At 57.8% G+C, this 15,966-nt stretch overlaps 1 protein-coding gene across 1 annotated transcript; it reads left to right on the top strand.

Annotated features, from left to right (window-relative positions):
• The first annotated feature begins 1,923 nt into the window (after positions 1–1,923).
• C10H21orf58 (chromosome 10 C21orf58 homolog) lies at positions 1,924–14,822 on the top strand. Its single transcript, XM_057697230.1, has 8 exons — positions 1,924–2,045; positions 2,791–2,851; positions 4,105–4,184; positions 4,994–5,158; positions 7,492–7,603; positions 12,905–13,617; positions 14,007–14,067; positions 14,631–14,822. Exons 1-6 carry the CDS (start codon positions 1,986–1,988, stop codon positions 13,096–13,098), a joined length of 672 nt encoding a protein of 223 aa, XP_057553213.1. The 5' UTR covers positions 1,924–1,985; the 3' UTR covers positions 13,099–13,617; positions 14,007–14,067; positions 14,631–14,822.
• Positions 14,823–15,966: the final 1,144 nt, after the last annotated feature.

Below are 15,966 nucleotides of genomic sequence, written 5' to 3'. Positions count from 1 at the left end.
TGGACTGTGCCTAGCTCCTTCCTCCCACAGAGGACAGTGTGGAAAGGGAGAGAAAAATAGTAGCTGTGCCGTGGGAAAACCCGATAGACCCCTCCTCCAGGTAGCGAAGGTCAGCGTCCACAGCGCAGGTCATGTTGACGGCACACCCCCCGGGACGGGACGTGATGTGAAGGGCCCTTCGCCTCTGTGGTCTTCCTCCCAAGAACTCAACCCCAGTCCAGTCACGAGAAATCAGGCAAATCCCAATCGCAGAGGCACAGCCTACAAGATGCCGGAAACAGTAGGTATGGCTACAATATAGTACAAAATATAATAGTACTCCTCAAAATTGTCAATGTCATAAAAGGAAGAGGAACCAAAGGGGACATGGGGCTAAATGTCACATGGTGTCCCAGATGGGATCCTGGGACAGAAAAGGGACATTAGGCAAAATAAGCAAATCAAATGAAACGTGGACTTTAGTTAAAGATAATGTGTCAGTGTGGATTCATTTACTGTAACAAACGTGTCATAAGATGTTAATGATAGAGAAGCCAAGGATGTGGAAACGCTCTTCTCCATTTTCTATAACTCTAAATCTGTTCTAAAAAGTGCATTTTTTAAACTAACAAACTGATACACACTGGGATGGGTCATGGTTACCCCCTAGCTAACTTGAGTTGCTTAGCCAAGTTAACTCATTTAAGTTAGCTGGAGTTGCTTAGCCAAGTTAACTCATTTTTGTGCACCCTCAGACCTCCTGTTTGAATCTTAGGGTGGTGACACGTATAAAACCGTAAATACTGACGTGTACGGGCAACGTAAGGAACTTTCAGCCCAGGCTTGGCCGTCTGCGCTGACGAGGGGCTGTGAGCACGCTGACCCCTGCCCCAGCCCCAGGCCGCTGGCACCGGCTCCGCCTTCACAGCTGTTATGTCGGCTGCATTTGTCAGGTTGACGGACTTGCAGACCTGAACTGGAAAGGACAAATGAGGAGCCGATCTTACCTGCTGGGTCCCTGCCCTCTCTGTGGAACGTCATTTAGAAAAGGCTCCCCTTGCTGGGCACAACCCCGCCCTCCCCCGCCCTCCCCCACGCCAGCCCCGGGCACGTGCACTCTGTCGGCAAGTGGGTCACCCACTGAGGGCTGGCCTGGCTGGGGGTTCCACAGCCGGGTGCCCCTGCCCCTCTCTGGGCATGAGTCCTGGCTGGGCAGTCCCCCCTCTGGAATCACATCCACCCTGAGGGGTGGTGCCTCGGGGTGGCCCCATGTTCTGTGAGGTGCTGGCTGGGTGCCGGTGGGGTGGGCCCACCTCAAGACCCCCCCAGAAGCCCCCAGGTGCCTCATTGGCCGGCTCCCTGGTGCCGCCCCTTTGCCACCCAGACTTTCCTGAAGTCTCCAGGGAGGTGGTGGTCGCACCGTCTGCCAGGGGTCCAGTCTTTACTCCTGTCTGGCTGGGAGGATCCCTGGGAGAGGCCAGGGGTTCTCTGGGCTCCTGGAGGCTGGCATAGACTGGGGTGGGGGTGGCGGGCCCCTGCGGTGCATGGGGCATGGACGCTGCAGCCCTCCCCCCTCACCCCTCTGGGCTCTGTCCCCACCCGGGGCCCCAGCTGCTGCCCACTTTTTCCTTCCTGAGGAGCCCCGCCGGGCCACACCTGGGCATCAGCGGTGTCTACAAGTAACCCCTGCATGGGGACAGGCGGGGCCTGGGAAGGCCTCTCCGTGGAAACCTGGCAGCCAGGGGCCTCCCTGCGTCTGCAGCGCCTAGCAACCACCACGGTGATGCCCGACACACTGCGTCCAGGGCGAGGGCCCCCTCCTCCCACACACTTTTCTCTGTCCACAGAGGCCGGTCTCCAGGAGCAAAACTGAGCCCGGCGTGGGAATCCTTCAATGGCCCCAGGGTTGGGGCTGCTTCTCTCTAGCTGAGCGGTTCTTCCTGAAGGAACTGAGCTGGGGCAGGAGGCGGCGGGGGGGCCTGCGGTGTCCCCCCCGTGGCCCCAGGATGCTGGACTCCTTAGTGGCAGATCAGTTGACCCGAGTGACCCTGAAACTCCTGGAGAAGGTAGGACAGTTGGGCACGCGTGTTTCCAACAGCTTGTTACAGAAGCACAGCTTTGAAAGATAACATTATACCTGTAACATGCCCGCTTCCAAAGCAAAACCCTTTTCAGTGGTTTTAGCCTCGTAGTGAAGAACTGTGGTTTCTTGGTTTTTCTTCTTTGTGTTTGTGCAGTAAGTTCTTCTGGCAGTTTCTGCAGCCAGGAGGCAGGCCCACACCCACAGGCTTGAGAGCTCCTGGGGCTCCCCAAAGCTCTCCCCTCCTCGTAGCGTCCCGGCCTCCGAGCTTGAGGGAAGATAGACCCTGCCAGATGCAGCCTCTCGGGCGGGCCTGGGGCAGCCGTGTGGGGGCTCCCCTCAGGCCGGTCTTCTTACCCACCTCTGAGGGTCTGCATGGCCCTCACGCCCCCACCTCACCTGCCTGCTCTGTTCTGCCCCCCTGGGCTGCCCAGAGGGGGCGGCAGGGGTCGCCCCAGGACTGGCCCAGACTGTAGCTGCTCAGCCCAGGGCTCAGGTGGCATGGTCGGGGTGGTCAGGACCCAGAGCTGGCCGGGTCAGGCTCTCAGAAAGCCGCCTGCAGGGGCTGTGGGCCTCACGGCCGAGCCTGTGGGCATCGTATGGAGAGTGTGCCCGCCTCGCATACATCCTGCTTCCAGTCGGCCCACCTGGGTGCTGGTGCCCGGCCTGGCCCCTCACGGCGAGCCTGTGCCCGGGGCCTGTGTCCTCAGCCTGCTCCCTCTTCCTCACAGAAGCTAGAGCAGGAGCGTGAGGACGTGGAAGGGGATTCTGAGGACCCCAACCTCGCGCCAGGTAAGAGCCCGGGCTGCTTGGAGCTGCCCCAGAGCCACCTCTGCTCATGGCAACACCGTCCTCTAAACTGCTTTACTTTCAGAGCAGAAAGCCCTTTGCTGTGTCTCTAACACACGTGCACACACGCACACATACACACACGCACTCCACCTCCCGTTTGCACTCCCAGGGGGGCACGTTCATCGTTCCCACTTCGCAGACAAGAAGCTGGAGGCACAGAGAGGTTAGGTAACCAGCCCAGGTTGCCCATCTCAGAAGTGGCCACACCTGCATCAGACCATGTTGCCCCGAGTTTGCTTTGGGGTGGGGGGCGTGGGGGGCCCACCCCCTCTATCCTCGGGCGCCCAGACCAGATGCCCTGTCGTCCCCAGCCTGGCTGGCGGTCAGATGCTCAGGCCACAGGAACCAGGGCAAGGACTGCTTTCACTGGTGAGGGGGTCTGGGCTCAGGACATCTGGGCGGGGTGTTGGGAGACGCTGCTTGTTCTTTACTACGTGGTATAGCCCCTTGAGCTGCAGCTCCCAAGGGCAGCAGACAGAGCCCAGGGCCCAAATCCAGACAGAAAATCCCAAACCAGGTCACATGACCAAGGGCACGCGCAGAATATGGAGCAGCTCAAGTGGGCCGGGGAGGGGAGAGTCCTGGGGCCCTCGCAGGGCAGGCAACTCAGGCATCCCCAGCTCCGGGGGAGGGCAGCAGGCCTGGGGGGTGGGGCAGGCCCGTGCGCCCAGAGGCGAGGAGCCCAGGGACCACCAGAGCCCTTCCGGAGCCCTCTCTTCTCCGAGAGGCATGGTCTCCAGGAGGCTGCAGGAACCGTACCTGAGGCTCCGTGGACCACACCAGCCTCCATGTAGCTTGGGGCCGCGGGGTGGCTCCAGGTGGCAGGAGGCTGGGCTCTCGGCCCTGCCCTGAGCCCTGTGGGGGCCTCCTTCCTCTCACCGCGTCCTGCGGAGCCCGGGGGACTTTCTGGCACAGGAGCAAGAGCGGCACAGGAGCAAGAGCGGCACGGTGCTCGGGCCCCGGCGGGAGTCCTCGCTCTGTGACTTCTGGCTCCTCTCCAGGAATGACAGACCCCCGCTCGGAGACGGAGCTCCCTGAATCCCCCCTACTATTGCCCACATAGTCCCCATGGGGCGGCCCCCAAGTCTGTCCGCAGGCACCTCCCTCCTTCTCTGGGACAGGCGTGCAGGTCCCGGGGGCGGGAGGGGCCAGGGTCTGCGGTGCTGAGCCCTGAAGCACCCGCTTCCCTCCAGGAAATGAGGACGAGGACGGGCCAGAGGCCGCCCTGCGGAGAGCACTGAGGACTAGGAAGGACCTTCTGCGGAGACTCCGGGTAGGCCACGCGGCCACGGGAAGCCGCGGCCTGAGCTCTCTGCAGCTGAAACTGCAGCCTGAGCTCAGAGCAAGCACGGGCCGGGGGGTACCCTTCTGTACCCACGCTGGTCCTGATGTTTGCGACCTGGGGGTGGACAACTGATGGACTGTGAGCAGCTGGGGGGCGTCACGCTCCGTTACGGAGTCCACGGAGAGAGCACTCACCCGCTTCCTGCAGGCTGGGCTTTCACAGGGGGCTGTTCACTAAAAAAACCTGCTCTGGCCGCACACGATCAGAGGTGGCCATGCCGTGCGAAGGGTCCGGTTCCCCCGGAAGTGGGATTCTAAGACGGCCAGGGCTCCATCCAGACCAGCCGCACCAGCAGCAGGAAATGACCGTGGGAAAGGGTGCGTTTGGGTCCAAACAATAGTTGTGATAAACTTACTGCTTTGTCATGAACTAGACCTGGAAGTGTGCTGCAGAGACAGAATATCCTCTATTGGCTGGAAAAAAGTCACTTTAGGTCAATTTCTCCTGTGTGCGCCACGCGAAGGGCCTTCGGGCTTTGCCTCAGGGCCTGATTCCAGCGGGCACCCGGCTGCACCCTGGGCCCGAGATCTGTGTGCCCGGGCGGGGGTGGGAGGGAGCCTGGGGCATGGCGGCGGCAGGTGGTCCTGGGGCGGTTCCCCACAGGGGGCCCCCACACCTGTGGGCTGGTGCTGCCCTGGCAGGGGAGTGAGGGCCTGGGACACGCCGGCCCCAACAAATGTCTGTGCCCCGGCCCCCCCCCGCCGCTGCACACAGGCGCTACTGCCTTGGTGTTGCAGGAACAGCGCCTCCTGGAAGAGGTCTCCCGGGCCCGCGCCTGGGAGGGGCCGGATGGAGGAGCCTGCGGGTCAGTGCTGCCGCCAGAGGCGCCCCCCGTGCGTGTCCACCCTGCCGTCTCCACGCTCCCACCTGTCTTGGACCCACCACACATCATCCAACACCCGGTGCGTCTTCCTTGTGGTGAACCTGGGGGGCGGGTGCCGCGCCCCCAGAGACCGTTCACCTGAGCAGGGATGGCGGCATCCCCATACCGCCGCCTCCTGTGCCCTCTGCAGCTAAGCAGCTAAGCGGGGCAGTGGCTGCAGCCCACGTCCAGCCCTGTCGGGGACTAACGTGTCTCTCATCAGACCTCACAGGCGCCCTGAGAGCTGGCTGGGGCGGGGGGCTCGTCTCCTCATTACAGGGGAGAGGGTGGGGTCCCAGCTGGGCCCCACGTCCTAACCTTTGCACTAGGAACAGAAGTATGAGGGGGTTTCCGTATCAGGAGTGCCCGAATTGGGGGAAGAAGGGTGTCAGCTCATTTCTGAAACTTCGTGATGACCAGGGAAGCGTGGCTCCTCGCCTGCAGGGCAGAACTGTGGAAGGTGAAAGCGGCTTCCACTCCTGAGAGCATCACGCGTGCATTCAGCATCGGGGGCTGCAAGCAGTGAAGAGGCAGCTCTGACTTTCTTAAGCAAAAGGGACTCTATGGGGGCAGCCGGGCGCCCAGAGGAAGGCAGGGCGGCAGCTGGAGCCTGGCGGGCTGCGGCCTCGGGAGTTGAGTGCACAAGGAGACAACTGGCAGGAGGCGGGCAGGGCCAAGCTGAGAAGGTTCTCGATGGGCTGGCCAGGGAGGTTGGTGCCGGCGGGCTGGGTCCGTGACCTGTGACCTGCAGGGCGTTTACCCTCTGGGAGGGGACCTGGCAGCCCAGGTGGAGGTAACAGACAGGGAAGGGGTGGCCTCAGAGGGGTCCACGCCCGCAGAGCCCCCAGAGCCCCCTTTGCCCCGGGGCTGTCCTTCCAGACCTCCAGCCCCTGGAACCTCTTCCAGGAACAGTGGGGGTGGAGGCGTAGGTGCAGGAGGCTCCCCCAGTCCCAGGCGTGCTCACACGTATTGCAGTTCCTCAGGCCCAGCCATGCTCCGGTGTTTCAGTCTCAGCCCCAAAGACACCACGAGGGCAAGCAGGGCCCTTGGTCGTTAGGATGAATTTCCCAGAGGCTCTGGGGTAGGAGGTTCCCTCTGCCGCGACAGCACTGCCACTCGGACTGCCTGCCGGTCAGTGCTGGGGGCAGCCGACTGTGGCTACAGGCCAAAGCTGGCTGCCACCTGTGTCTGTACAACCTGTGGAGCTGGAGCGAGAGGGCTTGTACACTTTTAAACGTTTGGGAAAGAATCAGGGCAAGAATGATAGCTTGTAACACATGAAAAGGATATGAAAAGCACATCTCAGGGTTCATGAGTGAAGTTTTGCTTACACATCTGGAGCTGCTTTCCAGCTACAACACAGAGGTGAGTGGTTACAACTTAAGCCATGTGGCCACAGAGCAGGAACAATACACTGTCCAGCCCGTTACAGGAAGTTTGCCAATCCTAGTCTATGCCATCCTTTCCATGAAACGAGAGAGAAGGGACAGGGCAGGGCCTTGTGCATCCAGAAGAGGATTAAAATAGAAATCAACACTTAGTGTGCACTCAAAACTGTTGTGCATTTATTTTAACTCAGGAGGGCAGGCAGCGAGCATTTCTGTGCCAAGTTCCTTGGATGCCTCTTTTAAGCAGAATTAATGGAAGCAGGGATGAGCTTAGGCACTAAAGCTGGGAAATGTGGCTAAAATGCCATGTTTTACTCAGCTTGGCCTCCATTACAAAATACCACAGTCTGGAGGCTGGACGTCCCAGATAAAGGTGCCGGCCAATCTGGTTCTGTGAGCACACTCTCCTGGCTGGTGGGTGGTGCCTTCTCGCTGTGTCCTCACGGGGCAGAGAGAGAGTCTGGGGTTGCCTCTTCTTACAAGGGCACAAGCCCTATCAGACTAGAGCCCCACCCTTATGACCTCAGTCCCTTTATCACCTCACAGGCCCCATCTCCAAATGTAGTCACTCTGGAAGTTAGGGCTTCAACATATGAATTTGGGGGGGAACAAACATTCAGTCCATAACAGGCCATGTCCTAAGCGATACCGAGACTCAAATATTTATCTATTCAGCCATATATTTAACCTCTAGGGTTTCTCATTTGAAGACCCCTGTGGATGGATGGGTGGATGGATGGTGGATGGATGGATGGATGGATGGATGGTGGGTGGGTGGATGGATGGTGGATGGATGGATGGTGGATGGATGGATGGATGGATGGATGGATGAATGGATGGATGGGTGGATGGGTGGATGGATGGTAGATGGATGGATGGATGGATGGTGGATGGATGGATGGATGGATGGATGGATGGGTGGATGGGTGGTGGGTGGTGCCGTAGGTCACTATTCCCGGGGGCACAGGTTGTCTGGCTCTTTCAGGTCCCCCCGCCTCCCACCACCATCATCCAGCAGCTGCCTCAGCAGCCACTCATCGCACAGATCCCCCCTCCCCAGGCCTTCCCCACTCAGCGGTCAGGAAGCATCAAGGAAGGTAAGTATCCATAACAAGTGTTGTCGTGGGTTTAAGAAACTCTCTACTGAAAGAAAAAATACTTTTGTAAGCAGGGTAGTCATTTAGGGCCAGCTTTTGGCTGCTCAACTGAAGCTATGTATTTACCAATGTGAAAATAATTTCACTTTGAAAACTCCTTACTGATGGACATCGCTGAGGGAAGAAGACTGCACTCAGATCTGAAAGAGCTGGGCCCCAATGCCTACTCATCCAGCAGTTAGCTTCACAAAAGCCTTGGCTCAACTGCCCTTTCTCTTTAACTTTTTTAAAAAAATTAATTAATTGATTTATTGGCTGCATTGGGTCTTTGTTGCTGCATATGGGCTTTCTCCAGTTGTGGAGAGCGGGGGCTACTCTTCATTGAAGTGCACAGGCTTCTCATTATGGTGGCTTCTGTTGTTGCGGAGCACAGGCTCTAGGTACTCTGGCTTCAGTAGTTGTGGCACGTGGGCTCAGTAGTTGTGGCTCTCAGGCTCTAGAGCACTGGCTCAAGTAGTTGTGGCACAATGACTTCGTTGCTCCGTGGCATATAGGATCTTCCTGGCCCAGGGATCGAACCTGTGTTCCCTGCATTGGCAGGTGGATTCTTAACCACTGCTCCACCAGGGAAGCCCTAAGTAACTTTTTTTTAAAATAAATTTATTTGTTTATTTATTGGCTTTGTTGGGTCTTCGTTGCTGTGCGCAGGCTTTCTCTAGCTGCAGTTGCAGCGAGCGGGGGCTACTCTTCGTTGTGGTGTGTGGGCTCCTCATTGCTGTGACTTCTCTTGTTGCAGAGCACAGGCTCTAGGTGTGTGGGCTTCAGTAGTTGCAGCACATGGGCTCAATAGTTGTGGCTCATGGGCTCTAAAGCACAGGCTCAATAGTTGTGGTGCATGGGCTTAGTTGCTCCACGGCATGTGGGATCTTCCTGGAGCAGGGCTCGAACCCGTGTCCCCTGTGTTGGCAGGCGGATTCTTAACCCCTGCACCACCTAGGAAGCCCTAAGTAACTTTTAAATACTTGACTTTTAGGCCAGCTCTATTGAGGTGACATAGAATACACTGCACACTGTTAAAGTTGATAGTTTAACAATTTGATAGTTTTGACACCTGTACACACCTGTGCACCCATTGCTAGATGAGCAGTGAACAGGCACGTCACCTCAGGCCCTCTCCCGCGTCCTGCCTGCTCTGTCACTCTGCATCAGTTTGCAGCTCCTAGGTTTCTATATGAGTGGAATCACACAGTATGCACTCTGTTTTGTGTGGCTTCTTTCACTTAGCGGCACTGTTTCCACACTCAGCACTCTTGTTGGGTGCAGCAAACCGTGGCTCCTTGAAATTGCCCAATGGCGTTCCCTTGTGTGGACGGACCGCTTTGTTATCTTTCACCTGTTAATGAACATTTGGGTTGTTTCTAGTTCTGGTTATCACCTCGAAAGCTCCATGGACATTCATGTCTGAGTCTGAACGCATGTTTTTATTCCTCCTGCGTGAATATCTAGGATTGGAATGGCTGAATCATGGCAGGTGTGTACTTAAAACTGCCGTGTGGGAGAGGTCCAGTTCCTCCACATCCTCGCTTGCACGTGGTGTGCTCAGCAGTGTTAGTAGGGGTGGTCCATGGTGGTCCACAGCTCCCCAGGGGGGGTGGCATTCACAAAGGTGCACCTACAGAAAGGTGGCCTGGAGGTGCAGGGAGGACAGCCCGCCGGACTTTCCTCACCATCCTCCTTGGTTTTTCCAGATAAACTTTAGTGACTGTCAGGCTCTAGAGGTGAAACCAACACACCCTGTGTGTGCGCGTGTGTGTGCGCACGCGTGCATGTGCGCGCACCTTTAAAAAGTGCATTTAAACTCACTGGTAGAAATGAAACAGTCAGTAAGTAGCTAGCTATTCAGAAAAGTAAAGTCATGTTCCCTATCCCACTCCTCGTACCGAAGCAAATTCCAACTGGATCAAATATTTGAATGTAAAAACAGGAAATCTCAAAAGCACTACAACAACCACTTTGGAGGACTGTTGGGCTGCTTTGCGTGAAGTTAGAGCCGCAGTTTCTGGAGCTCCCCCCACCCCCTGCCACTCCCTGGGAGTGCCTTCCACATCAGGTCCACCTTTTAGGAAAACGTCACAGAAAAGACACTGGCAGAACGTCACACAGAAAATACGTTTGAATTGACTCAACCTTTATTGTGTCTCCGCCTGTGCTCCTGGAGTCCCTTCCTACCATCTGGGAGCAAGTCTTTTACAAGGTCTTCCTGCGGGACGGGCTCCTGAGGCTCCCTCAGTATTCACTTCCTTTTCATTTCCCCTTGTTCTTTTTTTTGGGCGGCGGGGGCGGGGGGGGGGTCTGTGCTGGGTCTTCGTTGCTGTGAGGGCTTTCTCTAGTTGCTGCGAGTGGAGGCTGCTCTTTGTTGCAGTGCACAGATTTCTCATTGTGGTGGCTTCTCTTGTGAAGCACGGGCTCTAGGTGCACGGGCTTCAGTATTTGCAGCATGTGGCCTCAGTAGTTGTGGCGTGTGGGTCCCCTTGTTCTTAAACACTAGTTTTGCTGGATATTCAAATGTAGGTTGATAGTTATTTTCTCCCAGCACTTTCTAAGGACCCCTGTGAAGACATCAGGACCACCCAGATAGTCCAAGATAATCTCCCCATTTCAAGATCCTTTTTTAAAAAAATTAGTTAATTAAAAAATTGTGGTAAACACACTAGCATGAAGTTTACCATCGTCACCATGTCTGTCGTGCTAACTATACTCACATCGTTCTGCAACAGATCTGCAGAATTTTCCGTCGTGTAAAACTGAAACTGTCCCCGATGAACAGCTTCCCATTCCCCTCCCCCAGCCCCTCACACCCTCCAGTCTACCTTCCATCTGCATGATTTTAACGGGGCTACGTGCCTCATAGGAGTGGAATCACACAGTGTTAGTCCTTTTGTGTCTGGCTTATTTCACTGAGATAATGTCCTCCAGGTTCACCTGTGTTGTGGCAGGTGTCAGAGTGCCCTCGCTTTTCAAGGCTGAGCGATCCGCCCTGTGTGGATAGACCCCGTTTCGCTCAACCCTCCGTCCATGGCTGGAGACTCAGGTTGCTCCGTCCCATCTCAAGATTCTTTACTCAGTCACATCTGTAAGTCCTTTTTGCTGCGGGACGGAACGCATTTGCAGGGTCTGGATCAGGATATGGACAGCACTGGGGGCTGTTCTTCAGCCCCCACGCTATTCAGTCCCTCAGATCATGGGCCTGTTTTGGGGGTTGGGTGTTCCGGTTCTGTGCAGCCGGGCTGTTGCCGCGGTGCTGCTCTGTGCGCCTTCTGGTGAGTGGACGTGCTGGTGTCTGTGGGGCACATGCCCGGGAACAGGACGGCTGCTCAGGAAACATGCCAGATAGTTTTCCAAGCGCTCGTACCACGGACACCCCACGGGAGGGAGGAGAATTTCAGTTGCCCACAGCAACTTACCAGCACGATGTTTTCAGAACTTTTGATTTTCACCAGTCTGGTGGGCAGGTGGTGGTAGCTTATTCCGGTTTTAACTTGCATTTCACCTTTTCATATATTTTTAGCCATTTGAATATCCCTTTTTGTGAAGTACCCATTCAAGTGTTTTGCCCATTTTTCCTTCAGGTTTTCTGCCTCTCTCATTGATTTCTAGGAATTCTTTACATATTCTAAAAACGGATTGTTTTGATGTATGTATTGCAAACAGCAAGTCATTTTTGTGGCCTTTCCACTCTCTTCAAGGTGTCTTTGGATGAACAGAAGTTCTTAATTTTAGCGAAGCTCAGTTTTTCCGGCTTTTCTCTTGTGTCCTGTTTAAGACGTCTTTACCTGTCAAGATCACGCAGGCGTTCTTCTGTATCGTCTTCTGCAGCTCTGCTTGCCTTTCATATTTAGATTTACGATCTACCTGCAATGGATCTGTGTATGTGACGTGAGTTAGAGGTCAACATTATTTTTTTGCCATGGATACCAATTTGACCCCATGCCCTTTACTGAAAACTGTTTGCCTACTGCACTGACGTGTGCCCTGTCGTGAGACCATAGCAAATGACATGGATCCGTTTCTCTACCCCTCCATCTGTCGACCAGTCTTTTCACGCCTGATTTTACTTGGGGGACCCTGCAGGGCTGAGGGGGAGGCTTCCCTCTCAGACAGCTCACTGTGGGCGGGGCTGCCCCAGGCCCAGGCCCAGGCTCAGGCCCCTGTGGGTCTCCTTAGGCCTTTGCCACACTCAGCTAGGTCCACTCGCAGTCGTCTCCGGCCCCTCCCAAGAGCCCCTGGCCCTGTGCTGACATCTCTGTCAGTCAGGGCTCTGCTGGGAAGCAGAACCGACAGATGTGTGATACCGTGAGGAAGATGTATTGTAAGGAATTGGTCCACAGGGTTGCAGAGGCCGACAAGTCCATACCTGCAGGGAGGGCCCTGGAGAGCTGTGGTCTGAGTGGGAGGCCGTCTGCCTGCAGCCCCAGCCCCAGTGCGCCTGTGGGAGCCCCCGCCCCAGGCCTCCAGGCCCCGTCTGCTTGGCTGGGAGTGGGAGCGGTCCTTACGGGCTTGCCTTCCTTTGGTGAGGCTGACAGAGCAGGGAGGGCCACCTAATTTCCAGGGCCTATTTGCTGTGGAATGAAGCAACATTTATCTCCCACACCGACAAAAATCAGCGTTTCCTAGTGTCCAGCGTTGGTGACTATATTAGCTCCCAGGGGCGGCAAGCCGGGTGGCCTAAAACAACAGACACATGTCCGCTCACCGTCTGGAGGCAGACGTCCAAAATCAAGGTGTGGCGGGCCACGTGCCCCCCGAAGGCTCCCGGGGAGGGTCCTTCCTGCCCCTCCAGCTGCCGGGGCTCCGGGCGTGCCTCGGACCTCTGCCCGGCTCCTCTGCGTCTTGCCTCCTCCTCTGTCTCAAAGCCCTGAAGCCTCTCTCGCTCATGAAGACCAGCCTGGGGTTTAGGGCTCGCCTGGGTGATCTCATTGCTAGATCCTTATCACACCTGCAAAGATCCTTTTCCCAAATCAGACCACATTCAGAGGTCCTGGGGACTAAGACATGGATGCCGTTGGGGCCACCACGTGGCCCAGTGGACGTGAGGAATGCAGTAGCCAGGAGGCCCCCCACCCCCACCCCCGTCAACAGGCCTTGAGAGCGCACGTCCGTGAACACGCCCCGGGCCCCGCAGGCCCGGCGCCGGCTCCTGGCGCTCTGCGTCTGCTGCCCCTGAGCTCCGCTCCCGGGGCGGCCCGGGCAGCGGCGGCCGTCTGTGAGTGACCGAGCCCTCCGTGCCCCCCCACCCCCCAGACGTGGTGGAGATGATGCTGGTACAGAACGTGCAGATGCACCAGATCCTCGTGCAGAACCTGATGCTCAGAGCCCTGCCCCCGCCCCCACCTGCGGCCCCGCACCTCGCCCCACAGGTAGGCTCCACGCCCGCACCAGGACCTGAGAACCTGGTGGCTTTTCCTCCAGAAGTTCATGCATCTGTGCGGCTCTGAAAAGCACGTCTGGCTCCGGGTCTGTGATCCGGCTTGACGCTCCCCAGCGCCCCCCGGTCCCACCCCAGATGAGGAGCGGGTCGTGCGGTTCGGGGCCCAGACCGCGGCCCCCTCGAGCCGGATGAGCTCTGCCGGAGCCTGCCCCGCACCCCCTGCCCTCCTGCGCCCCTGCACCGCTGCTCGGACCCCGACCCCACCCTGAGTCAGGAACCACGTGAAGGGAGGGGGCGCCCGGGAGCAGCCGGGGTCCCTGCGGAAACGCCCTGGTGTGTGTCGTGCCGAGGACCCGCAGGGGGCTCGGCCCGCCGCCCTGCGAGCTGCGAGGCGGAAGCCGCCCTCCGTGCACCACCACCACCACTACGCGCCCCCAGCCCCGACGCAGGCCAGCCCCGGGCCGGGCTCCCCAGCCGGATACTCTGCGTGGCCCCCGGTTGTCTCGGCCACCGCCCTGCCTCCTGCCGCCGGCTTCCTGCCCACCGTGCGGCACATGGCCGGCCCCTCAGCGGCCGCCCTTAGCACGTAAGTTTGGGCCAGGCTCCAAGCCAGCCTCCCAGGCCTGCGGGGTGGGAGGACCCCACAGCCTGGGTCACCCTCTTCCTCTGCCAGGCCTGTAGCTGCAGCGGGAACTTGGGGAGGCCTTGCCAGCTCCGGAGGGCGGGGCGGGGCAGGTAACCAGGGCAGCCTCCGTCCTGGTTACCACAGCTGAGTGTGGACCCCATGCCATCCTCCCAGGGGGGCCCCCTGAGGCTTGAGTCATTTGTCCAGCCCAGCAGGGGTGGCCCTGGGAGGCTCCGGTGTAAGCCCGGCTGTGCGGGCCTCCACCAAGTCCTGGCAGTGAGACCACCCGAGCGTGGTGTCTGAGCCAGACCAGGGCAGCAGCTCCATCCAGAGCCCCTCCTTCCCCTCAGGGTGGTGCCTGACGGCGTCCTGCCCACGCAAGCCCCAGGCCTGTGACCCCACGGGGGCTCGGTAAGCGGCAGGGTCTTGTTCTGCCCCGAGGGGTGGGCGGCCACAGCTGCTGGGTGCGGGGCTGTGAGGATCACGAGCAGACAGGGATTTCATCAGGAAACACGGCTCAGGAGCCAGGAGAGAAAAGGGAGCTTGATTTAGCCACAAAAAGCTTAAACCTTCCTGGGGGAAAACACCATGAGCAAAGCCACACGCGTGGTGCCAGGGGCCTGTTTGCCCCGTGTGGCCCAGGGGAGAGGTCCGGCTCCTTGCAGGAAAGGAGCAGCTGCAGAACGTGCGCCCGGTGTGTCCATGTGAGAGGGGGGCCGCAGGCTGTTTCTCGCAGCTTCTCCTGAAGGAAAGCATGGGTGCCAGGCCCGGGGGGGCTCTCTCCCATCTGCTTCTGTCCGAATTCTCCCCACGGGACAAGCTACCTCTACTCTACTTCCTGCTCCTCTTTCATTTCTTTCTGGTGGAATTATGCTTCCTGGCTGCTTTAATAGAAATTTCATACAAATGCCATCTTCAAGTATTTTGCATGTTTTCATTGGCCTCTTTTGGAATAAATCGTCTCTTTCCCCAAGTTCCACACGAGCAGGCGCCCTGCCCCGCCCGACCCTCGCAGTTGCCAGAAGGCTTGTCAGAGGAGGCAAGATGACCTTGGGCTCCGCCTGGGCTGACCTCACCCTGTGCAGCTGCCCAGTTGACAAGAGTGCCAGAGCCTGGGTGCAGCAAATCCCAACAGCTGCATGTCTTGTTAAATGAGCAATTAAAGGTCTGACACCATTTCCTTATTTTCACAATGTTTTCTTTTCTTTCTTTTCCCCCCTCCCGACACCGCGGCTTGTGGGATCTTAGTTTCCCAGCCAGGGATCACACCTGCACTCTTGGCAGTGAAAGCAAGGAGTGCTAACCACTGGACCACCAGGGCATTTCCATTTACTTGATGTTTTATAACATGGCTTTTTGCTTTGGTTTTATTTCTCAACGTAATTATTAATTCAATAGAGGGAAGAGATTTGACAGAAGTTCAACATCTTTGGATGGCCTGGTAAATTGGAAAAACTGTTTTGTTTACCTCCTGAGTCAGGAAGACACAGCTCTTCCGTCCTGTGAGTCTTCTCTCCTATGAGTCTCCTTTACTTTCACTTCTGTCACCAAACATGTGGGCGTTTCCCCACACCAAGCAATTCTCTGTGACCCCAGCTGGGTGTCCTACAGTTCCGTCCAATTCTGACACCACCTGCCTGGAGATGGTGTCGGACCCCACAGGTTAAGGGCTCCGTCCCACAGGACTGTCCTCACTTCAGACACCAATCACGAATCCAGGCTGTCACCCGTGTCCCTGCGGAGCGGGGTGCGTCACCCTCCCGGCACGCCGACACGCTGCCGACAGACTGCCCCCTGCAGCCTCGTGCTGGGGGTGGGGATTGTGTGGACACCTGACCCACCGGTAACTCCACTTCCAGCCCCTCCCTGCTCTGAGAATGGGGGGGGGGGGGCCTGAAGGCTCCAAGGTTCTAACCCCCCACCCAGGAGCCACCCAGTCAGCTCGTCAGGACAAAGGTGCTCCTGGCGCTTGGGGAAGCTGAGGAGGTCTGAGCAGGCCCTGGGAGTGGCGGTGGGGCTGCCCTGCAGGCAGGTTCTGGGGTCCAGGTGCCGGGAGCACAGTGGTGGGGGCCTCGCAGGCGTGATCCCGTGGCATGATAAGAAATGTCTATTTGGTTTTGTGCTGGTTCCCAGCACAGAGCTCCCAAAGCCTTAGTCACCCCTGAGACTCTGCTAAGGAGACAGCTTCAGGATGGGGCTGGTCGCCTGACTGGAGGTTGGAACTCAGGCCCCACCCCCAACCTCAGGGAGGGGAGGGGCTGGAGGGTGGCCAATGATTCAATCAACCCAGGCCACCTCCTTAAAACCCCT

Source organism: Hippopotamus amphibius, chromosome 10 (assembly GCF_030028045.1).
Source record: "Hippopotamus amphibius kiboko isolate mHipAmp2 chromosome 10, mHipAmp2.hap2, whole genome shotgun sequence".
Classification (NCBI taxonomy): domain Eukaryota; kingdom Metazoa; phylum Chordata; class Mammalia; order Artiodactyla; family Hippopotamidae; genus Hippopotamus; species Hippopotamus amphibius.
The sequence above is the reverse complement of the archived record's forward strand: the minus strand, read 5'-3'. Positions and strand labels throughout refer to the sequence as shown.

Coding starts and splice junctions, on each gene's coding strand:
- C10H21orf58 (XM_057697230.1), top strand. CDS start 1,986: ATGCTGGACTCCTTAGTGGCAGATCAGTTGACCCGAGTGACCCTGAAA. Junction 2,046..2,790: donor CCCTGAAACTCCTGGAGAAG/GTAGGACAGTTG, acceptor TCTTCCTCACAG/AAGCTAGAGCAGGAGCGTGA. Junction 5,159..7,491: donor CACACATCATCCAACACCCG/GTGCGTCTTCCT, acceptor TGGCTCTTTCAG/GTCCCCCCGCCTCCCACCAC.